Below are 25,114 nucleotides of genomic sequence, written 5' to 3'. Positions count from 1 at the left end.
ATGTGCACTACTTTTATAGTACTCACTGTGTAACACCTAATATTAATTAGACCTATCTCTTCCTCTAGCTTTAACCTCACTACCTAACCACCTATCCAACAAACATTTAATGTATGTTTACCATCACATTAGAAAAAGAAACTGAACAAAGAATTTTAACATGTAATAAAGTTATAAGAATGAAGAATGTATTACCCGTGGGTAGAGGAGAATGAACTTTGCTTACTCTTGTTCACTACCCAAGTAAAGAAATTATACAGAGAAAAGTATCGTAGACAGAAGTGTGCAAAGGCATGCAAGGAGCGTAGCATTCACTAAGCAGTTTGGTGTGGCCACAGTGAGTAACGCGAGGATTTCAGAGAGTGCTACGGGCTTCACGGTGTCCTCCCAAAGTTCATGAGTTCAAATCATAAACCCTAACACCTCAGAACATAACCGTATTTAGGGATCAGTTATAAGGTCTCTAAATGCCATTTTATAAGTTAAAATGGTATTAAGTTAAAATAAGGTAGATCCTAATCTGAGTGACGCCCTTATAAAAGGAAATTTGGACACAGAGGGAAGATCATGTAAACACAGCCATTTACAAACCAAGGAGAGGCCTCAGAAGAATCCAACCCTTGCTGACACCTTGATCTTGGACTTCTAGCCTCTAGAATTGTGAGAGAACAAATTTCTGTGGTACTGTGTCACAGCCACAACCGGGTGTTCTTTTGCTTTGGCTCCATCCCTTCATTCTTTCTGGAGTTATTTCTCTACTGATCTCCACAGTAGCATATTGGGCACCTACTGACCTGGGTAGTGGATCTCTCAGTGTCCTATCTTTTTGCCTTTTCATACTGTTCATGGGGTTCTCAAGGCAAGAATACTGAAGTGGTTTGCCATTCCCTTTTCCAGTGGACCACATTCTGTCAGACCTCTCCACCATGACCCATCCATCTTGGGTGGCCCCCACACGGCATGGCTTAGTTTCATTGAGTTAGACAAGGCTGTGGTCCGTATGATTGGCTAGTTGTCTATTGCTGTAAAGAGCAATATTGCATAGGAACCTGGAATGTTAGGTCCATGAATCAAGGCAAATTGGAAGTGGTCAAACAGGAGATGGCAAGAGTGAACATCAACATTCTAGGAATCAGCAAACTAAGATGGACTGTAGTCCATCTACAGTAGTAGATAGAATGGTCATTTGAATTTAACTCAGAATTTAACTCTACTACTGTGGGCAGGAATCCTTAGGAAGAAATGGAATAGCCATCATAGTAAACAGGAGTCCAAAATGCAGTACTTGGATGCAATCTCAAAAATGACAGAATGATCTGTTTGTCTCCAAGGCAAACCATTCAACATCATGGTAATCCAAGTTTATGTCCTGACCAGTAACGCTAAAGAAGCTGAAGTTGAACGGTTCTATGAAGACCCACAAGACCTGCTAGAACTAACATCCAAAAAGATGTCCTTTTCATTATAGGGGACTGGAATGCAACAGTAGGAAGTCAAGAAACACCTGGAGTAACAGGCAAATTTGGCCTTGGAGTACAGAATGAAGCAGGGCAAAGGTTAACAGAGTTCTGCCAAAGAACAGACTGGTCATAGCAAACACTCTCTTCGAACAACACAGTAGAAGACTCTACACATGGACATCACCAGATGGTCAACACTGAAATCAGACTGATTATATCCTTTGCAGCCAAAGATGGAGAAGCTCTATACAGTCAGCAAAAACAAGACCAGGAGCGGACTGTGGCTCAGATCATGAACTCCTTATTGCCAAATTCAGACTTATATTGAAGAAAGTGGGGAAAACCACTAGACTATTCAGGTATGACCTAAATCAAATCCCTTATGACTATACAGTGGAAGTAAGAAATAGATTTAAGGGACTAAATCTGATAGACAGAGTATCTGATGAACTATGCACGGAGGTTTGTGACATCATACAGGAAACAGGGAGTAAGACCTTCCTCAAGAAAAAGAAATGCAAAAAAGAAAAATGGCTGTCTGAGGAGGCCTTACAAATAGCTGTGAAAAGAAGAGAAGAGAAAAGCAAAGGAGAGAAGGAAAGATATATCCATTTGAATGCAGAGTTCCAAAGAACAGCAAGGAGAGATAAGAAAGCCTTCCTCAGCAATCAATGCAAAGAAATAGAGGAAAACAACAGATTGGGAAAGACTAGAGATCTCTTCAAGAAAATTAGAGATACCAAGGGAACATTTCACGCAAAGATGGGCTCAATAAAGGACAGAAATGGTAGGGACCTAACAGAAGTAGAAGATATTAAGAAGAGGTGGCAAGAATACACAGAAGAATTGTACAAAAAAGATCTTCACGACCCAGATAATCACAAAGGTATGATCACTTCTACTCACCTAGAGCTGGACATCCTGGAATGTGAAGTCAAGTGGGCCTTAGGAAGCATCACTACAAACAAAGCTGGTGGAAGTGATGGAATTCCAGTTGAGCTATTTCAAATTCTAAAAGACGATGCTGTGAAAGTGCTGCACTCAATATGTCAGCAAATTTGGAAAACTCAGCAGTGGCCACAGGACTGGAAAAGGTCAGTTTTCATTTCAATCCCAAAGAAAGGCAATCTCAAAGAATGCTCAAACTACCACACAATTGCACTCATCTCACATGCTAGTGAAGTAATGCTGAAAATTCTCCAAGCCAGGCTTCAGCAATACGTGAACCGTGAACTTGCAGATGTTCAAGCTGGTTTTAGGAAAGGCAGAGGAACCACAGATCAAATTGCCAACATCTGCTGGATCATTGAAAAAGCAAGAGAGTTCCAGAAAAACATCTATTTCTGCTTTCTTGACTATGCCAAAGCCTTTGACTATGTGGATCATAATAAACTGTGGAAAATTCTGAAAGAGATGGAATAACCAGACCACCTGACCTGCCTCTTGAGAAACAGGTATGCAGGTCAGGAAGCAACAGTCAGAACTGGGCATGGAACAACAGACTGGTTCCAAATAGGAAAAGGAGTACATCAAGGACTGTATATTGTCACCCTGCTTATTTAACTTCTATGCAGAGTACATCATGAGAAATGCTGGGCTGGAGGAAGCACAAGCTGGAATCAAGATTGCCGAGAGAAATATCAATAACCTCAGATATGCAGATGACACCACCCTTATGGCAGAAAGTGAAGAAGAACTAAAGAGCCTCTTGAAGAAAGTGAAAGAGGAGAGTGAAAAAGTTGGCTTAAAGCTCAACATTCAGAAAATGAAGATCATGGCATCCAGTCTCATCATTTCATAGCAAATAGATGGGGAAACAGTGGCTGACTTTATTTTGGGGGGCTCCAAAATCACTGCAGATGGAACTGCAGCCATGAAATTAAAAGACGCTTACTCCTTAGAAGGAAAGTTATGACCAACCTAGACAGCATATTAAAAAGCAGAGACATCACTTTGTCAGCAAAGGTCCATCTAGCCAAGGCTGTGGTTTTTCCAGTAGTCATGTATGGATGTGAGAGTTGGACTGTAAAGAAAGCTGAGCGCCGAAGAATTGATGCTTTTGAACTGTGGTGTTGGAGAAGACTCTTGAGAGTCCCTTGGACTTGGAGGAGATCCAACCAGTCCATCCTAAGGGAGATCAGTTCTGGGTGTTCATTGGAGGGACTGATGTTGAAGCTGAAACCAATACTTTGGCCACCTGATGCGGAGAGCTGACTCATTTGAAAAGACCCTGATGCTGGGAGAGATTGAGGGCAGGAGCAGAAGGGGACAACAGAGGATGAATGGTTGGATGGCATCACTGACACAATGGACATGGGTCTGGGTGGACTCTGAGAGTTGGTGATGGACAGGGAGGCCTGGTGTACCGCTGTTCACGGGGTCGCAAAGAGTCAGACAGGACTGAGCGACTGAACTGAACTTGTCACAGCCAGTCTAGGGTTCTGTGCTCTGGCAGCCTTAACAAGTTAATGCAGGGAGTAAAGCTGGAGTTTCAGCTTCCTCATCAATATTCTGATTCTATAATACAACTACAAGGGGCATGTCATATTCACCCCTATATACTCCCACTGCACACATTAACTTGCACAAACTAGGCATTCAAAAAATACTTGTGGAATGAATACTTGAGGCACATGCCTCAAATTAATTACTTTGTCCAAATGCCTGCTTATCGAGACTGATTTTACAGGGAGCCCTCATCAATAAGAATTTGATTTATGCAACATATATTTTTTAAATGATTTTGGATGGCATTTTGAAATTTGGGGTAAAATGACACTTTTTTCCTCCCCTTACCAGTAGACTTTAAATGTTCTGGTTATATAAATCATGCAAACAATTCAACAAATTATAAAAGGAAGACAACAACAACAAAATTTCTCAATAGATCATCTAAACTTCTGATAGTGACAAATTCAGGACCTAAATCTGGGAACATTCCATATTTTTTTATAAGCTGCTCTCACAGCCTGGAATGCCTTGTCTGCTTCTGATCCTTCTTCTAAGACCCAGCTTCAATCTTTATCTCCTCTTGAAGCTTTTCCCATTGACCCCATTTTGATGGTTTCTCCACTGCTTATACTACTGAATCATTACACTTAGAAGCTGGATATATATATTTCATCAATTCTAAGGTACACATTTTAACATCTCCAATATCAGTATGCATCTTAATCATCATACATATTGTTATTGCTTGCCTGCATACGCATGAGACCCAAAAGCACCAGTACCAAAATTTGCAGGCATTTCACACTGGTCCAGCAGTATGGAAGAAAATCTCAATATAAGAATACTTCTATGTAAATGTAAAGATGGCTGAAGAATCCAGCAAGAATGATTTTTGCTTTTTTTGTGTGTTCTTATAAGAAATGCTGTATCATCAAAGTTCTTGTTGGCACAGAAAGTGATAAGAGGATGGAAAGGCATCAATATCAATGACTGAGTCAAGAAATTATTAGAAAGAGCTGGGCGATAACACAAAGTTTTAGGAAACTAACCAATTTATTTCATCTACATTTCACCTACAAGATATTGTAAGATACAATACACGATAAAACTCGCGTCTAAGTCTGTGTGCTACTACGCTGTGCTCAGTCATATCTGACTCTTTGTAACCCCATGGACTGTAGCCCACCAGGTTCCCTCGTCCATGGGATTTCCCAGGCAAGAATACTGGAGTGGGTCGCCATTTCCTACTCCAGGGGATCTTCCAGCGATCGAACTTGCATCTCACGCATCTCCTGCATTAGGAGGCAGATTCTTTACTACTGCACCACCTGAGACCCCTCCTTTAATAAGTAAGCCTAAAGAAGCTCTTTTGATAGGTATAAAATAAAATTCCAAAGGGTAAGCAAACAAATCAAAAGCTAGAATTAAAATGTTTTACTCATTTAACTTCCCGTATTTGGCAAACATGGAAATAACACTATTTTTAAAGTATTTTCAAACACTTTGTAAAATTTCTCATGACCTAAAGTCCAAACACATACTAAAAGAGTTCCCTAAAAAGATAATAAAACTACAGTGTATAATATACAGCATAAGTTATGGCTTCCATCCCTTTTCTATACTGCTTTGGGCATAAATCCTTTACAACAGTAGAAGGATAAATTTAGACTTTTAAACTTTTTAACATTTTACACATTAAGAGTAGTAATGTCTTCAGTAGTGTTCTCAACCTGCAAATAAAATTATATAATATATCTAGGGCTATGCCTCCACTGACCTTATCAAGAAACCAGGGCTAGAAATGCAAACTTTGACCTCATAAAATGTATAACACAGAATAGGCAGAATGGCATTCAAGGTGCCACCTAAAGGTTTCTCTAGAATAGGCATCAGCACATTTCAATATCACTGATAATCATCAGTGAGAGAAAGCCATGGCTATAGCCTTGGATTAAGGCATAGTAAGAGAGAAGAAAGGGTGAAAGTGAATAAGAATACAGAAAAGGAGAAGAACAAAAGGAAATAAGAAAGAAAGCTACAATAATGAGGCATGTCAGATGAACACTTACTGATCCCAGTGCCAGAGGACAAATGTGAGAGCTCTAGTTGCTTCTAACGAATAGTAATATGTGGCACATAAATATTGGCAGGGACCATCAATACAGTAAACCAACAGGGACCTGGATCCTATTCAGACAGTACAGAAAGGTTAATATAGCAAACTGATGCTGGCATTCTTGGGAAGATGCTATCCAAACCCACTGAACAGGGAAAACACTAGTAGATTAAACTTATAGTTAAGAGGAAGACTGAGAAAGTAGGGAGACATCTCTGGATTCCCTCATCTTCCCAGCATGACTGGAACGACTAGATGGAAAGATACCACTGATGAAACATGAACATGAGTAGGCACACACAGAAAAGATGATTTGGAAATGAATGGTATTCCTTTTCTCTTTTCCATGGTTATACATTGTTAGTAACTGTATATAACAAAAGAAAACTCCTACCTAAATATTTACCCCTATCTAAAAACATACCTCAAAACCAGAAATGGCCACTGAAGGGACCAGGTGCCAGCATCTAGCAATATCAGTGTTATGCTGCTGACATCTCACTAGCCCTCCTACTAGTAAGTCTGCTGATTGATACAGGAGACAGAAAAGGAAGTTTTATCTAGACAATAATTCCTATGTTCTGGTACCAAGATCTTAAAGGTTAAAAGAAGTCATGCCAATACCCTTTTCTTTATCAGTTAAAAATCTCAATTTCTGGGTATCCCATACCAGGGCTTTAGGAGATCATGTAATCTTTAGAGACTCATCAAGAGCTGCAGTTCTGGGAGCTAATGACTCAGGCAGATTTAGAAGTTCAAAAGGTCAGGAAAGTGCTTCACATGCCAATGATGACCACACCCTGCTCTAGAGCATACTTCCCTGCCTACCAGAAGCATGAGGCATACCTCTGTGGCTAGCCATTGTCATCAAAGAAACAGGCCAGGTGGGGAAAGAGCCAAAACTCTTTGGTTGGAAAGTTTTCAAGGTAAGCAGACACTTACTTTAATGAAGTACATTTGGAACAATGTAAATAATAAATTAGGAGTAATAGTTATCAAAAGGCTATTAATTTTCTTGGATTTGTGACATCTTTTAATAACATTATCATTATTACATATTTTAAAACCCAAAGCACAGGAGACAACAGCTGGCAGCTGGATCTACTACTTGCACTCTCGATCCAACTTCTTTCCTGCTCTCATCTATCTTCATGCCTCAACATAGATCCCAAATGTTACCAAGCACCTCAAAAGATACCCAAACACAATACCCAGGCACTGGCTATCTTCAGCTTAAAACTCCACCAGCTCTGTTTTCTAGCTGTTCCCAACTTTAGTTCAAGCCAGTGTTTTCTTTGGCAATATTACTATGCCCCTCTGGAGACTTGGCTGCCTAAATTCTTTCTCACCTAAACAGCGTTAAGATCTAACAACCGAGTTGCACACCTGAACCTCCCTCCTCCCAGCACAGAAGCCATAGCCCTAAGCTACCACACAGACTCAAAGTTCCAGCAGCTGTGACGTTTGAAAGCTCCTGGAGGCTACCTAGAAAGGCAGAGCAACTCTGCCCTACTGACTCACATTCATTCAATAAATATTACGGAGTCCTACCATGTATAAAAAGGCTCTGTGTCCTATGCCCTCCTTTTGTAAGAAGCTTTGTTTTGTTCTCACCTACGCACACCTGTGGTCTTTCGTCTCCTTAAGCAGTTCCTTTGCCAACTAAGAACACTGCTTCCTTCCCAAGACTAAGGCCTTCTGCCAATGCTTGGGTCCTTAATAATTTCTTTATAATCACCTAACTCACCATATTATTAGTATATTTTAACCTGATTTGGTTCTAAAATCTCTGCTGAACAGTGTTTTTCTTTTTCATTATGAGCTGACGGCCCTCTCATGTTACCACACTCACATCTTGATGTAATTTAAGCTTGCATGTTGCCTGTGAACAGTGGTTATCACTTGATGTGCATGTGAATCTCACTGCAGAGTTTGCATTTCTAGTAAGTTCCCTAGTGATGCTTATGCTGCTGGTCCAGGGACCATACTTTGGAAACGATCACCCTGGAGAATCTGATGAAAGTTATGAAAGACTGCACTCACACACAAAATTTTGCATGCAATTTCAAAGGGTTCATGAACATTAATATGTAGATGCCTTTCTGCTCTATATTCTTTCTAAGAAATGTTTAAGATCTACTGTTTCCTGACATCACAGTAGTAAGTACTAATTTGTACAAATGTGCATGCAAACACCTCCCAAGAGCAAGGAGGAAGTGCTTGATACAGGAAACTCAATTCTGCCCAATGGGTTGCCCTCTTCAGTCTCACGTGCCTCTTTATACGGGCTTGTAAACATTTTTCTGTACTTCTGGTTCAACTATCGGAAACAAAAGACTCATCACTTGGCATTTAAAACGCTCTGTGGAGTCACTCATACAAAACCATCTTACATGTGAGGAAGCGGTCTGGTAGAAAGAACATAAATACAGGATTAAGACAGGAGACTGAAATTCTGAATCTGCCTTTCTTAAAAATACAACCATTAACCTTCAATTCCCCCATGTATAAAACTGGAGATTTTATAGGGAAATGACTTTTTCCCCTTCTAGGCAAAGGTTATACGAACTCACTATAAGGAATGAAAGAGGAAATGATTCTACTATTCAAAACCAACTATTCTTATTCATGGTAAGGAATTTAAATGCTGGATAGAGAGGGAATGTCTAAATCAAGAAAATGAAAAGACTGAACTAAATAATTTCTACAATGCCTTCAAAGCCAACATTTTGTATTTATGAACTCTACCTAGCCAGCATGTTTTCTGTATGTATTCAACAATCACTCATTCTTTAACTCAGCACAAACTTCTTAAAAAACCACCATACATTCCTTTATCACACCCTTCCTTCCCTCTAGAGTGTCTAACAACATTCCAACATCTGTTGGAATAAAATAAGTATAAATAATAAATTATTCTTCTCTTCAAATAGGCTGGTGTAAAATACATCTTGTCAACACAGAAAAGCCTTTTCAAAGAAGTTTCCCTCTGTATTTTCTCAACAGTTAGCCAGAAGCCATTAAACTCATCTTTAACCTATTCAGTAAGATCTCTCAGGATTCTGCTATTAGAGATATAGTTTACCAGGAGACGTTTCGTTTCTTAAAGATCAGACTGTTCTTTTTGCAATCTACAATCCTATTAGTTTGTTGCAGGAACTGTTACATTGGATATAATATGAGTGAATGTGTGACTGTACAAAAACACCTGCTAAAGTTATTCCCCAAATCCTAGGTTCTATGAATTGATAAACTACCTAAGTGGCAAGCAATTTCTACTAAAACATACCTCTTCTAGAAGACGTGGGTCCAGGCACTCACCATCATCATTGAACATAGACTCCCAGCTCTCCTCAGTAGCAGCACTTCTTTCTGTGTGAGATATATCCGTTGCTTTAGGCTCCACGGATGTTTCCTTAGATACTGATTCTATATCAGGAAAGGATACACCAAATTCCACATTCTCTGAGTCGCCATCTTCTTTTGTTTTGAACTCTTCAGCAGTCTTAAGTTCATGCAATGCCTCTGTTATATCACCAGTACCATCAAGGTCACTGCCCAAGGCACTATCTGAAAATACGTTTGTCCCATTTAACATACTGAATTCAGAGTCCAAAAAAGTGTTACAATTACTATCAGTTATCTTCTTTATAGGTAAGGAGGAAGCACAATCGGACAAGCTCTCTATCAACTTTCCTGTTGACTCTGTGAAACTAGATGAAATACTCTCAGCATAGATAGCTGAGCAAGCAGTCAGGTTACTGAAATTTTCAGTGTCATTCCCACTTTTAGCTGCATGAAGGGCTGTATCTGCATTCATTTCTAAACAGTCTGAGAAACTCCCTGTGTTGCTACAAGCCTCATCAGCTACTTTAACTGCAACTACACAAGGGATGCCTACAGATATTTGATCAGATATGGTATCTGTAATGTCCACTGCACATGTCTTATTGGTAATGTCACATATACTCTCGGACTCATTATCTGTATATGTTTCATGAGCAAGGGCAGCTGTGTCAGAAGATTCGTGCTTTACACATAACTCATCAGCAGTGTTGTCATTCTCTTCACACTCTCTAATCGTTTTTGGATGAGAAATGTCATTTGCACTCTCTAATTTGCTGCCCATAGTCATTTGATGAGAGAGGTGACCCACAGTCTCAGGAATGGAATCCATACCTTTCTGACTCGCTATGCAATCTGTCCTGTTGGCTGTATCACCAACATTCTCAGCATCCAAGTCCACGTAAGCCTGACCAATGATACCATCTGAACTTCCAGGAACAGAATCAGTAGTGAGGGCGCCATGGCTGTGCTTTAGCATTCCACCTAATGTTTGCATGCCCTGTTGTACAATCCCAGAATCAGAGTTTCGTTTTACTGGTGAGATCACACTCTCAGGTTTCACCACAGAATTAAAATCTCCAGGAAACTGGGGTAGTATCTTCATAATCTCGGCATCAGTTTCCATTCTGTTTTCCAAATTTCTATCTTCAAATATTTCCCCATTTAGTTCATTTCTCTTGGTATCAGAGACTTCCACGTTTCTGGATGGCTTGTCTGGAACCAGAGCCTTACTGATTTCTGAACAAGACTGGGAGAGAAGCAACCCATCGTGTTCTCTCAAGTCTCTGGTTTCAACCTCCGAACAGCCTACCTTCTTTGGTTTAAAATGTCTTTGTAAAGGTATGCTAGGTACAACCCCAGTATTCAAGACTCTTTGTTGATGTCCTTGGGACAATACTTCTTTGGATTCTGCAGTTGCCCTCTTAGTACAAACCCTATCTTTCTTTCTTTCTTGAAGGCATGTATCTTTTTTAAATTTCGTTGAAGATTTCTTTCCTTCTCTACGACTGTGCTCCTTTTTATCAGGATTAGTACTCAGTCTTGGAGTCTCGCATTTGTCTCGAAAGATCTCCTTTTGGGAGAGAGAATCTTCCCTTTGTTCTTTCACCACGGAGTCCGGTGGATCACAGCTTTTTCCCTCATCACCTGATCTGAGTAGTACTATGCCCCTTCGAGCTTTGGGAACATAAAGTGCCATGTCAGGCCTCCTGGCTCGAACTCTGCATCTCTCTGCTTCTTGCTGCATGGCACCACCTCAATCTGCAAAAGAAAGAGACAAAATGACTCAATTACCAAAAACTAATTACAATGTATTGAACCGAGAGATTTTAAAGATGGGGCCTACTAATCCATCCTATAGAAACTCTCAAGTTCAAAGCAAGTAAAATCTGCCATAAACTAATTAATGCAATCAGGCAAGCAACTAAGGAAAGTAAATTCCAAAATAACTCATGAACCCATGGATTTTATCTTTATAGCCTCTTTCCTCTATCTTGCTGATTTTAAGAGTAACATATGAATAAGAGTAGCCTGAATGTGGGCTAGAAAAAGAGACAACTAATCAGACTATTTTCTAGAAGATGTTGCTTGTAAACTATGATTTTTAGGAAAGAAATAGGTTGTGGGAAAGAGAAAGTCATCATTCTATAACACTATTTAATCAAGTGACCTACAATATATTTTTCTTCCTTCCAGTAGCAAATAAATTGGTCCGGGTACAGTAAAGGAGGGTGGAGGTCAAGGAATATGATGAGACAACTCACTGGTTAACTCCCTGACAACCTCTACTAAGGTTGGCCAATGGAATTTAACAAGCGGAAAAATTTAACAAAGGTTAAAGAAAACTTTATCTACTATCTACAAAATACAGGGGAATGTACTAGACAATTTCACAGAGTTATTCTTTTAATCCTCAAAATAATACTGTGAAGTATGTACTAGTCTGTCCAGAGCAAAGAGAATAAGAAAACGCGGAATGAAGCAGGGCAAAGACTAATAGAGTTTTGCCAAGAAAATGCACTGGTCATAGCAAACACCCTCTTCCAACAACACAAGAGAAGATTCTACACATGGACATCACCAGATGGTCAACACCGAAATCAGACTGATTATATTCTATGCAGCCAAAGACGGAGAAGCTCTATACAGTCAACAAAAACAAGACCAGGAGCTGACTGTGGCTCAGATCATGAACTCCTTATTACCAAATTCAGACTTAAATTGAAGAAAGTAGGGAAAACCGCTAGACCATTCAGGTATGACCTAAATCAAATCTCTTATGATTATACAGTGGAAGTGAGAAATAGATCTAAGGGACTAGATCTGACAGATAGAGTGCCTGAAGAACTATGGACAGAGGTTCGTGACATTGTGCAGGAGACAGGGATCAAGACCATTCTCATGGAAAAGAAATGCAAAAAAGCAAAATGGCTATCTGGGGAGGCCTTACAAATAGCTGTGAAGAGAAGAGAGGTGAAAAGCAGAGGAGGAAAGGAAAGATATAGGCATCTAAATGCAGAGTTCCAAAGAATAGCAAGAAGAGATAAGAAAGCCTTCCTCAGCGATCAATGCAAAGAAATAGAGGAAAACAACAGATTGGGAAAGACTAGAGATCTCTTCAAGAAAATCAGAGATACCAAGGGAACATTTCATGCAAAGATAGGCTCGATAAAGGACAGAAATGGTATGGACCTAACAGAAGCAGAAGATATTAAGAAGAGGCGGCAAGAATACACGGAAGAACTGTACAAAAAAGATCTTCACGACCCAGATAGTCATGATGATGTGATCACTAATCTAGAACCAGACATCTTGGAATGTGAAGTCAAGTGAGCCTTAGAAAGCATCACTACGAACAAAGCTAGTGGAGGTGATGGAATTCCAATTGAGCTGTTTCAAATCCTGAAAGATGATGCTGTGAAAGTGCTGCACTTAATATGTCAGTAAATTTGGAAAACTCAGCAGTGGCCACAGGACTGGAAAAGGTCAGTTTTCATTCCAATTCCAAAGAAAGGCAATGCAAAAGAATGCTCAAACTACCGCAAAATTGCACTCATCTCACATGCTAGTAAAGTAATCCTCAAAATTCTCCAAGCCAGTCTTCAGCAATATGTGAACTGTGAACTCCCTGATGTTCAAGCTGGTTTTAGAAAAGTCAGAGGAACCAGAGATCAAATTGTCAACATCCACTGGATCATGGAAAAAGCAAGAGAGTTCCAGAAAAACATCTATTTCTGCTTTCTTGACTATGCCAAAGCCTTTGATTGTGTGGATCACAATAAACTGTGGAAAATTCTGAAAGAGATGGGAATACCAGACCACCTGACCTGCCTCTTGAGAAATCTGTATGCAGGTCAGGAAGCAACAGTTAGAACTGGACATGAACAACAGACTGGTTCCAAATAGGAAAGGGAGTACGTCAAGGCTGTATATTGTCACCCTGCTTATTTAACTTATATGCAGAGTACATCATGAGAAACGCTGGGCTGGAAGAAACACAAGCTGGAATCAAGATTGCTGGGAAAAATATCAATAACCTCAGATATGCAGATGACACCACCCTTATGGCAGAAAGTGAAGAGGAGCTAAAAAGCCTCTTGATGAAAGTGAAAGAGGAGAGTGAAAAAGTTGGCCTAAAGCTCAACATTCAGAAAACGAAGATCATGGCATCCGGTCCCATCACTTCATGGGAAATAGATGGGAAACAGTGGAAACAGTGTCAGACTTTATCTTTCTGGGCTCCAAAATCACTGCAGATGGTGACTGCAGCCAGGAAATTAAAAGACGCTTACTCCTTGGAAGAAAAGCTATGACAAACCTAGATAGCATATTGAAAATCAGAGACATTACTTTGCCGACTAAGGTCCGTCTAGTCAAGGCTATAGTTTTTCCAGTGGTCATGTATGGATGTGAGAGTTGGACTGTGAAGAAGGCTGAGCGCCAAAGAATTGATGCTTTTGAACTGTGGTGTTGGAGAAGACTCTTGAGAGTCCCTTGGACTGCAAGGAGATCCAACCAGTCCATTCTGAAGGAGATCAACCCTGGGATTTCTTTGGAAGGAATGATGCTAAAGCTGAAACTCCAGTACTTTGGCCACCTCATGCAAAGAGTTGACTCATTGGAAAAAACTCTGATGCTGGGAGGGATTGGGGGCAGGAGGAAAAGGGGACGACAGAGGATGAGATGGCTGGATGGCATCACGGACTCAATGGACATGAGTCTGAGTGAACTCCGGGAGATGGTGATGGACAGGGAGGCCTGGCGTGCTGCGATTCATGGGGTCGCAAAGAGTCGGACACGACTGAGCGACTGAACTGAAATGAACTGAACACGTAGCAAAGAAACACCCATATACACTCAGAAAAGTGAAAGTGACAGTCGCTCAGTTGCATCCAGCTCTTTGCAACCCCATGGACTGTACAGTCCATGGAATTCTCCAGGCCAATCTACTAGAGTAGGTAGCCTTTCCCTCCTCCAGGGGATCTTCCCAACCCAGGGATTGAACCCAGGTCTCCTGCATTGCAGGTGGATTCTCAGACACACCACTGTTAATATTTTACCACATACCTTTCAAAGGAAAAAGATAATAGGAGGGGAAGACTAACAAATCCTGTTCACTCTAGTACAGATCCCTGACACTTCACCTGATCAGAATGCTTCCTCACTGAATAAGCTCCACTTTCAAGGCGCAGGCTATTTTCTTTTTCAGCCCAGTGATCCACCGGTCCCTTTTCTCTTCTAATGTCCTAACCATCTCGCTCATCATTCTTCATGGGTTTTCTATGTTTCCACTTGTGGAAGAATGTGACTTCAACATTTAACCATGCCAGGGTCTTTTGAAAATGCCTACTTTTCAAAACCAGAAGTACTGAAGTATATTTCACTGGAGAGGATACCAGAGACATAGTGTAACCGAATCTCAGTTGAGCAAAGCATCTGACAAAATACATCATGACGAACTGTAAGCCAGTGATATACGGGTGACTAAGAACTGGTATGTAGACTCATAGCAAAAAGTAATGATAAGGTAGAAGCACATTCAGAGAGGGCTATTTAATGGAGAACTGTATTACTGATACCTTTTAAAATTCAACATTTTAAACAAAACTTTCAATGCAAACAATAAACACTGAGTGTTTATCAAATGTGCAACTGATACAAAATTGACAGGATTAATAAATACCAAAAATGATAAAATTATAATTTAATATAATTTCTATAATTGAGAATGCTGTGCTGAAAACAATATTAAGACTAAGAATGAATAAATACAAAGACTTGCTTTGGGTTAAAAAAAATTCAAGCAACATAGAATAAAATGTATAACTGGCACACACACACAAAACAAGATCTAAAGGCTTTTACTTCATCTACAAAGTCAATAAAAGTCAAAAGACAGTGAGGTGGATGTTTAGAAAGAAACACGGTCTAAAATATAGAGCCTAGAAAATATATGACAGAAAGTGTGGTTGAAGAAACTAAAGGTATACTCTGCCCAAAAAGGTCTAAATGGAGACAGTCCAGCTACCTTCATACCTGAAGGACTGTTGCTCTACAAGGTTGGTTGCTCTACAAGGTTGGTTGCTTCTGTGTTTCTCCAGAAGTCAATTACCAGAACTAGCTGGAGAAAATTAAAAGAAAACAAAGTATACCTCAAGATAAAAAAGAACTCTACTTTTAGAATTCTCCAGCACTGCTGCTGCTGCTAAGTTGCTTCAGTCATGTCCGACTCTGTGCGACCCCATAGACGGCAGCCCACCAGGCTCCGCCGTCTCTGGGATTCTCCAAGCAAAAACACTGGAGTGGGTTGCCATTTCCTTCTCTGATGCATGAAAGTGAAAAGTGAAAGTGAAGTCACTGAGTCTCGTCCAACTCTCAGCGACCCCATGGACTGCAGCCTACCAGGCTCCTCCGTCCATGGGATTTTCCACTATTATCAGGCAAATGAGCTCTGCCTCTAGAATAATTTAAATACAGCCTAGACAATGGATTAACACTAGAGAAAGAATTTCTATCTGTAAGGCAGATTCGCCTGTATTAATTTTAAGTGTTCTTCAAACTCTAAATTATGATTCTATTCGTCATCCACAATAGACATACATCAAAGGCTTCAAATTTTAAATTATTTTGTGCTATTTAGTTCTTTGGCCCATTTTTTGATTGGGTTGTTTATTTTTCTGGAGTTGAGCTGCATAAGTTGCTTGTATATTTTTGAGATTAGTTGTTTGTCAGTTGCTTCATTTGCTATTATTTTCTCCCATTCAGAAGGCTGTCTTTTCACCTTGCTTATATTTTCCTTTGTTGTGCAGAAGCTTTTAATTTTAATTAGATCCCATTTGTTTATTTTTGCTTTTATTTCCAGAATTCTGGGAGGTGGATCATAGAGGATCCTGCTGTGATTTATGTCTGAGAGTGTTTTGCCTATGTTCTCCTCTAGGAGTTTTATAGTTTCTGATCTTACATTTAGATCTTTAATCCATTTTGAGTTTATTTTTGTGTGCGGTGTTAGAAAGTGATCTAGTTTCATTCTTTTACAAGTGGTTGACCAGTTTTCCCAGCACCACTTGTTAAAGAGATTGTCTTTACTCCATTGTATATTCTTGCCTCCTTTGTCAAAGATAAGGTGTCCATATGTGTGTGGATTTATCTCTGGGCTTTCTATTTTGTTCCATTGATCTATATGTCTGTCTTTGTGCCAGTACCATACTGTCTTGATGACTGTGGCTTTGTAGTAGAGCCTGAAGTCAGGCAAGTTGATTCCTCCAGTTCCATTCTTCTTTCTCAAGATTGCTTTGGCTATTCGAGGTTTTTGTATTTCCATACAAATCTTGAAATTATTTGTTCTAGTTCTGTGAAAAATGTGGCTGGTAGCTTGATAGGGATTGCATTGAATTTGTAAATTGCTTTGGGTAGTATACTCATTTTCACTATATTGATTCTTCCAATCCATGAACATGGTATATTTCTCCATCTATTAGTGTCCTCTTTGATTTCTTTCATCAGTGTTTTATAGTTTTCTATATATAGGTCTTTAGTTTCTTTAGGAAGATATATTCCTAAGTATTTTATTCTTTTCGTTGCAATGGTGAATGGAATTGTTTCCTTAATTTCTTTTTCTACTTTCTCATTATTAGTGTATAGGAATGCAAGGGATTTCTGTGTGTTGATTTTATATCCTGCAACTTTACTATATTCATTGATGAGCTCTAGTAATTTTCTGGTGGAGTCTTTAGGGTTTTCCATGTAGAGGATCATGTCATCTGCAAACAGTGAGAGTTTTACTTCTTCTTTTCCAATTTGGATTCCTTTTATTTCTTTTTCTGCTCTGATTGCTGTGGCCAAAACTTCCAGAACTATGTTGAATAGTAGCGGTGAAAGTGGACACCCTTGTCTTGTTCCTGACTTTAGGGGAAATGCTTTCAATTTTTCACCATTGAGGATAATGTTTGCTGTGGGTTTGTCATAGATAGCTTTTATTATGTTGAGGTATGTTCCTTCTATTCCTGCTTTAAAGAAGACATACGGATGGCTAACAAACACATGAAAAGATGCTCAACATCACTCATTATTAGAGAAATGCAAATCAAAACCACAATGAGGTACCACTTCACACCAGTCAGAATGGCTGCGATCCAAAAATCTGCAAGCAATAAATGCTGGAGAGGTGTGGACAAAGGAACCCTCCTACACTGTTGGTGGGAATGCAAACTAGTACAGCCACTATGGAGAACAGTGTGGAGATTCCTTAAAAAATTGCAAATAGAACTACCTTATGACCCAGCAATCCCACTTCTGGGCATACACACCGAGGAAACCAGAATTGAAAGAGACACATGTACCCCAATGTTCATCGCAGCACTGTTTATAATAGCCAGGACACGGAAACAACCTAGATGTCCATCAGCAGATGAATGGATAAGAAAGCTGTGGTACATATACACAATGGAGTATTACTCAGCCGTTAAAAAGAATTCATTTGAATCAGTTCTGTTGAGATGGATGAAACTGGAGCCGATTATACAGAGTGAAGTAAGCCAGAAAGAAAAACACCAATACAGTATACTAACACATATATATGGAATTTAGGAAGATGGCAATGACGACCCTGTATGCAAGACAGGGAAAGAGACACAGATGTGTATAACGGACTTTTGGACTCAGAGGGAGAGGGAGAGGGTGGGATGATTTGGGAGAATGCCATTCTAACATGTATACTATCATGTGAATTGAATCGCCAGTCTATGTCTGACGCAGGATGCAGCATGCTTGGGGCTGGTGCACGGTGATGACCCAGAGAGATGTTATGGGGAGGGAGGTGGGAGGGGGGTTCATGTTTGGGAATGCATGTAAGAATTAAAGATTTTAAAATTTAAAAAAAATAAAATAAAATAAAATAAAATGTTAATACTCAAAAAAATAAATAAATAAATAAATAATTTTGTGCTACAGCAAATAGCTTTTGAAACTTAACCTTTTTTTTCTTAGTTCATGCCTATATGTTGCCATGATGATTTTGAAAGCTGAGTAACAGTATAATAAATTTATATTATTGTCTATTTTCTACCAAAGCACTGAATTTGATTATGCCCTGACCAGCACTGTGCTGGCAAATGTTTAGCAACTGGCTTTCCAACTGTAGTTTGGGGTACTAGGTAATGCTTGGATTTACATCAATGATGTCACCAATATGAGTGGTGTGACTTTTTGCTGAAGTGGATAATAATCATTTTTGAATGAAAGAATATATTCACATTTTATTGATTATGCACAATACAGTAAATAGCTAAAGACATGGCACTTCTGTAAGTCAGCATTATCAGCACTGCTCCATCATTTTAAGCCTAGACAATCAATAAGCAATAAATCAAACCCTAATTTAGGGCATTTCCTGATCTCTGTGGTGTAAATATGCCTATTGTGGTTAATTTCAAGCTACCAATGTGTTATCAGTGAACACTGTTTCTGTTTTCCTATCTTGCCATTCATTTCTTAAAGAAAGTGGGTTAGATGTCCTTTTAGAATTTACCACATTCTGGAGTTTGCTGCTTGTACTCTTTAGCACTAATAAGTTCTTATATATAATCTCTAAACTTCCTAAAAAATGGTGGCTGACCTACTGACTTGATAGAATTGGGATTTAATCTTTTTTAGTAAGTATATGGCATACATGGTGTTATGAACTTCCTACTGCATCACATCAGAGAGCAATAATGTCTGATTATCTCCTTTTCCATAATGTTACACATTGATCATTATTTATATGTCTCTGAGACAACTGTATGAAGCTTTTATTTTATACTATATTGTCTGAAGATATCTTTACATTGCTCCCATTCTTTAATGTACTTTGACTTCTACTGTTACTGTTCAGAAACCTGCCATTAGTTTGTCACTGATTTGTACGCGTCTCTCTTTCCTCTCTGATGATTCTCAAGACATTCTCTTACATGTGTGTTTTCTCAGGTGCCTACTCAGTGTCTTGGTTTGTGTTCACGATTGCTTTTCTACTGGGGTAACACTATGCTTTTGAATTTTACCAATTCTGTTTATTCAGAGCAGTACCTATGGACCCATCTTCTGTATCATTAGTTTTCTCTTCACATTTGTCTATTTTACATTATATACTATCCAATCAGCTTTTTTTTAATGACTAAAGTTTTATTGTGAAGTGCTATTTATCACCCACCCTGGCCCTAATCTCCATGGCCTTTATGTTTTTTAATAGTTTTGTTTTTCTTCTTCTATCTTTAATCATTTTTAATATTTCTATTTTATTAATGTTAAGGGCTTCCCTAGTAGCTCAGTTGGTAAAGAATCCGCCTGCAATGTGAGGGACCTGTGTTCAATCCTGGAGTTGGGACGATCCCCTGGCGAAGGGAACAGCTACGCATTCCAGTATTCTGGCCTGGAGAATTCCACGTACTTTATAGTCCATAGGGTCACAAACAGCGGACACAACTGAGTGACTTTCACTTTCACTATAATTGTAGCATTAACTTTTAAATGAACTTTGCAAGTAATTTTAATTATTTAATAGTTCTACTTTGTGAAATTCCTGAGGATTTAATTCTGTTGTCTCTTGTGTCTCTGACTTTTGTTTAAAGTACTGTTTTCTTTTGTTGTTGTTGTAATTTTGGATAGTGAGCACAACATCAGTGGGGCTTTATCAATGGGAACTCCAAACAGCCAGACTATATGCATTTCTCTATTATAGAGTGGTTCTACATTAATGTTAATTTTTAAGTTTGAAGTTTTCTTAATGATGCAGTAAATACAAATATAAAACACAAACCCAGATGAGAATAAAATAATAGGAACACAATCTTAGGAAACTTTCCCCCTTCACTCAGAACCCAGGTGAAAACAGGCAAGCATCCTTACTTTCTTTCTGTAACTCTGAGTAAACTTTTTTTCCCCCTAGTCTACCCTTTGAGTGAGGGTTAACACTTTGAGAAATCAAGGCTTTAGGAGGTGAGCTCAGTTCCAACCCATCTCTCCCAGGCCCAATACCTCCACTCTTATTTCTCACAGGGCTATTAAAATCTAAGCCTCTTAGCTATCAAGGAAATCAACATTAGTAAAAGGAAAAATTAACAAAAACTGTACACAAAATCTAAACAGGGAAGTTGTCTTAAAATTACAGCCCATTCACAGCCCAAATGAAACATATTTGGATATATTTTCATATCTGAAACATAATACTAAGTGAAACAAGAAAATTATAATCCTTTTTTATTTTCTTTTTTTGCACAGAAGTGTGTGTGTGTACACATTAGTACAATCAAGTATAGGTTGTGGTTCCCAGCCCCATGCTTGACTAGCCCTTATATCAGACAAATTACTTAGCTTCACTGTGGCAAAAGTTACTACTTCAAGACTTTGTTTACTCAAAGTATAAAATGAAGAAAACAAAAGACTTATTCGCAGACACACTGAACAAATTAATTACATGATGCCTATATGGAAATTTGCCAGTCATGTCGAAAGTCTCCATAAAAATTAGCTATTATTTAAACAGGCAGTTGAGTTCTTTAAGTTACAAGTTTACACAGGAATCAAAAGTGCCTTGATCACTTATAAAATCCATTTCTAAAGTCTCAATAAAAATTAGCTATTATTAAAATATGCAGTTGAGTTCTTTAAGTTACAAATTTACACAGGAATCAAAAGTGCCTTGATCACTTATAAAATCCATTTCTATTTGACACTAACATCCATTGCAACTATGTATTCTGGCTTTGCCCCATCAATCTCTCACTAATAGCCTAATGTTGAAAGCATCCAATAAGACAAAGTAAACACAATTCAATTGTAAAGTGAAAATAAAAACACTGAAAACAATACAGGATTTCATGAAGTCTATAAAATAATATTGAAGGAGTACTCATCTCAGAGCAAAACCCTTGGGGAATGAAGATGCAGCAAAATCAAACCAGGGAACAACTGAAGAAGAGAAAAATCTAACAAGGATGATGACAGGACAGAAATCAAGAAAAGAAATGTCAAGGGCTTAAGAAAGATCTCTTGAGAAATTTTAACACTCTCAACAGTTCTGGTAAAACTGAAGCTCATCTAATCTACAGGATTGTTGCTGTTGTTTAGCCGCTAAGTCGTATACAACTCTGAGACCCCAGGGACTGCAGCCTGCCAGTCTCCTCTGTCCATGGGATTTCCCAGACAAAAATGCTAGAGTGTGCTGCCATTTCCTTCTCCCAGGGGATCTTCCTGGCATAGGGATTGAACCGCATCTCCTGCACTGCAAATGGATTCTTTACCACTGAGACACTGGGGAAACCCAAATCTATTTGATAAATACCAAGAAAATCAAAGTAAAAGGATGCTACCAGACTAACACAATTTCAGCGAAAAAAATTATAACAACAAAGTACTGATACTTCTTCTTTGTTAATTCTAAGAATAGCACAGCTGCAATTATAACTCAGATTTTATTAAATACATGGTAAAATGTTTTCATGTCAGAAAACTGCTCCTAGCAATTATATTCATTAATAATTATGAAATTTAGTCACCATTTTAAACAGGTCCACTTTAAGATATATTTCCAAAGTACCAATTTTCTCATTTAACAAAGTTTTCTCAAAAATATACATTCCTAATAAGGGGAGAAAGGCTATTATCTAAACTGTTAACAGTGGTTACATCTGGGAGAGCAGAACATGAATAGAAAGGAATTCAGAATTTCTCTTTATACATTTAGCACAGAATTGGTTGAATTTGTTACAATAAATGTAGTTATCTTTGTAATTAAAGACAAAATTACTAAAACTTAAAGATATGCTATTGCTTTAGTATAACAGGCCATTACCATAAATTGGTGTAAGGAGAAAGCGAAGGCAATGAAAATTTTTTTGTTTTTTGGCAATGAAAATTGACAAACAGACTTTTATTGGACAAAGTAGGAAAATGATGAATGGAGAAAAGGGCAACCTCTTTAATACATGTCATAGGATAATAAAACAGCACAGAAAATATTTGATGTTGGGAAGATAACTTCACAAATGTTGCAGAATGCTGAGAAACCTACTTTTTGGTCTAGGAAGAACCTAGGGCTACACTGTCCAATACACTAGCCAATAGCCAAATGTAGTCAGTGAGCACTTGAGAAATGGCCAGTCTAAATTAAGATGTGCTGTGCTTACAAAATGTCTCTGGATTTCAAAGACTTAGTATAGAAAATAAAAGTAAAATAATATTAATTATTAATATTAATATTCTTATATTGATTATATGTTTAATGATACTATTTTGTATATAACTGGTTAAATAAAAAAGACATTAAAGTGATTCTGTTTATTTTTGTTTTTAATGTGACTACTAGAGAATTTAAAATTGCACTTGTGGCTCACTTTTGTGGTCTGTATTTTATTTTTAATGGGACCTTAATGCCAGAAGAACAAACACAGTCTTGCTTTTCCTCTTGTGTCTTATCTATTTCAGATTTTTTTCAGTTTCAGCAAGGGAATATAACAAACCAAGGAATCAACTAACTCATAAATCTACAGATAAGTTTATCTCTGCACAATTTAATTTCTCAAATTTCATAGTGATCAAAAAATAAAGCATCAAAAGAAGTAAAGTCTACTTATTATTCATAAATTAAAAGTAAGACTGAATGGACAACACTCTTATGTGGTGAAATTTACCCTCAACAAATTTGGGAGCATTTTTTCATATATGTCTAAAACTATGAAGGGCTTAGATTTAGAATCACTTCTTTGCATATTAATAAAACAACTGCCTTTGTTTTACTGGACTATTAAGAGCATTCTTATTCTCACTGGTCTACTTAGAAGCAGATAAAACTAAGAAATGCCAGTACCCTTCAGCTCAGTAGCATACATGTGCATCTGTAAAGAAATGAAAGAATCCTAAGAGGAGATTTAGAATGTTTATAATTAAATGTACTATACAAAATATATTAAGTGACACAAGTAAATGAATAGATTTCTGAGTACTAAAATATAATTACATACTTTTAACTCCTGGCCAACCCCTCTAAAAGATTCACCGTCTTTCTCGCTCTCATTTAATAGTCTGGTGAATGGTATCGCTCTCAATCTAGTAGTTCAGGCCAGAAACCTGGAAGTCGTTATCTCTGATATTTCAATTACCTACTTCTATACTGTTCATTCTGTTTCTAGACTGTTTCCTGTGATTTTCTAAAATACAAGTCAGATTTGGTTATCTCTTTGTTCAAAACCCTTCAGTGGCTCTTCAGTATCTTGCACAGCAGATATGGCCCTACATGATCTGGCTCCACCGCCACCCTAAAACTGCCCAGCCTCCCAGGGTCATCTCCAGCCACTCCTAACATCAGATTTACAGTCCATCAATTGATTCCAGCTCTGGTAGTACCAGAAACATGCCCAGCCGCATTCTCACACCTCTGTGATTTAAGATGCATTATTTTCTCAGTCAGATGACAGCCTGATAGTCTCCTACATGCCCTTCACATCTCACCTAAAAGGTTAACTTTATAATTACATCACTGACTCCTTGATATGCTACAGTCCTACCCATAAGTTCTCACTATAATACAAACACTTTCATTGAAACAATTATCATGTTGCTTTAGAGTTACATATTTGCATGCCTGGCTCTCTTCTAAACAGTAATTAAGTTCCTTCAGTGTATGGTTAGTGTCTTTTTGTCTCATAGCACTGTACCTGGCACCAAATAAATACTACCTGTTAAATCACAGCAAGTGAAATTTCTCAATAGGTGATGTTCTCCCAACCCCTAGGTGGGACTTAAGGCCCCATTCACTTCACAAACATTCACTGAACATGTAGTATGTGCTAAGTCCCATCTTGGACACTGGGAACACAGCAATAAACAAAGCAAAGTCTGGAACTGAGGGAGAAAATCTCTATGTCTAAAAACAGACATGCAGCATAGGTTACTAACAGAGGAGGTCACAAGAAAAGGTTATTAATGATATATTTTCAAGGCAAAGCCAACAGAAACTTGATGATATGGCTGTATGGGATGTGATGGGAAGAGAGGAGCCACTTGAGAGTTTTGGTCTGATCAACCTGGATGATGACAGTTAAATTTACTAAGATAGGAAGGAAATAAGAAAAGAGGAATCAAGAGCTGTGGCTTGGATACTTTAAATGTGAATGCCTGCTGGACACTGTATAGCTATTAAGGAAGCAACTGGAAAAATAAGTCTGAACCTCAGAGGAGGCATAAGAATTGAAGATAAAAATTTGGAAATCATCACCATAAAGATTCAAGCCAAGAACAGGAATAAGGCTACTCAGGGAGTGTCAGAGATAGTAGGCCAGGGGAACTGAATCATGGGGGGACCTACAACTTTAGAGGTCAGGAAGAAGAGATGCAACCAAGCATGGGACGTGGAGGAAAAAGACAGAAGCATGCAATTCTTTAAAAGGCAAGACTAATCATTTGCATTAAAGGTTGAAAAGTCAAGTAGTAAGAACTGAGAATTTTCCACTGGATTTGGCAGGATAGAGGTTGTTGGTGACATTGGAATAGTTTCAGTGGAGGTGGAGAGATAAATACCTAACTGGAATGAGGTGTGGAAGAATGATCCAATAGGAAAGGAGAAATAAATGATACAAATAGGGAGTTTAATGTAATAAATAATGTAATAAAGGCATATTTATAATAGTTTTTAAATCCTCTAACAAAAAAGTTAGCAATCATAAGATTAGAAATTCTATCAATACCTGCTTTGTTATACTATTAAAAACAT

At 38.4% G+C, this 25,114-nt stretch overlaps 1 protein-coding gene across 42 annotated transcripts in view; it reads right to left on the bottom strand.

Moving 5' to 3' along the window:
- The window catches only part of R3HCC1L (R3H domain and coiled-coil containing 1 like), a 76,226-nt gene that overhangs the window by 21,437 nt on the left and 29,675 nt on the right, over positions 1-25,114 (bottom strand). For 26 of the 42 annotated variants that reach the window (XM_042238972.1, XM_060404640.1, XM_042238973.1 and 23 more), the window contains one exon: positions 9,317-11,133. In XM_042238972.1, the coding sequence (XP_042094906.1) occupies positions 9,317-11,119 (1,803 nt within the window). In that variant the 5' untranslated portion in view covers positions 11,120-11,133. The remainder of the gene's footprint in view (positions 1-9,316; positions 11,134-25,114) is intronic. The other 16 variants (XM_060404659.1, XM_060404657.1, XM_060404663.1 and 13 more) reach the window with 1 other exon arrangement.

The sequence above is a fragment of the Ovis aries genome, chromosome 22 (assembly GCF_016772045.2).
Source record: "Ovis aries strain OAR_USU_Benz2616 breed Rambouillet chromosome 22, ARS-UI_Ramb_v3.0, whole genome shotgun sequence".
Lineage (NCBI taxonomy): Eukaryota > Metazoa > Chordata > Mammalia > Artiodactyla > Bovidae > Ovis > Ovis aries.
This window is presented reverse-complemented; position numbering and strand designations above follow the sequence as displayed.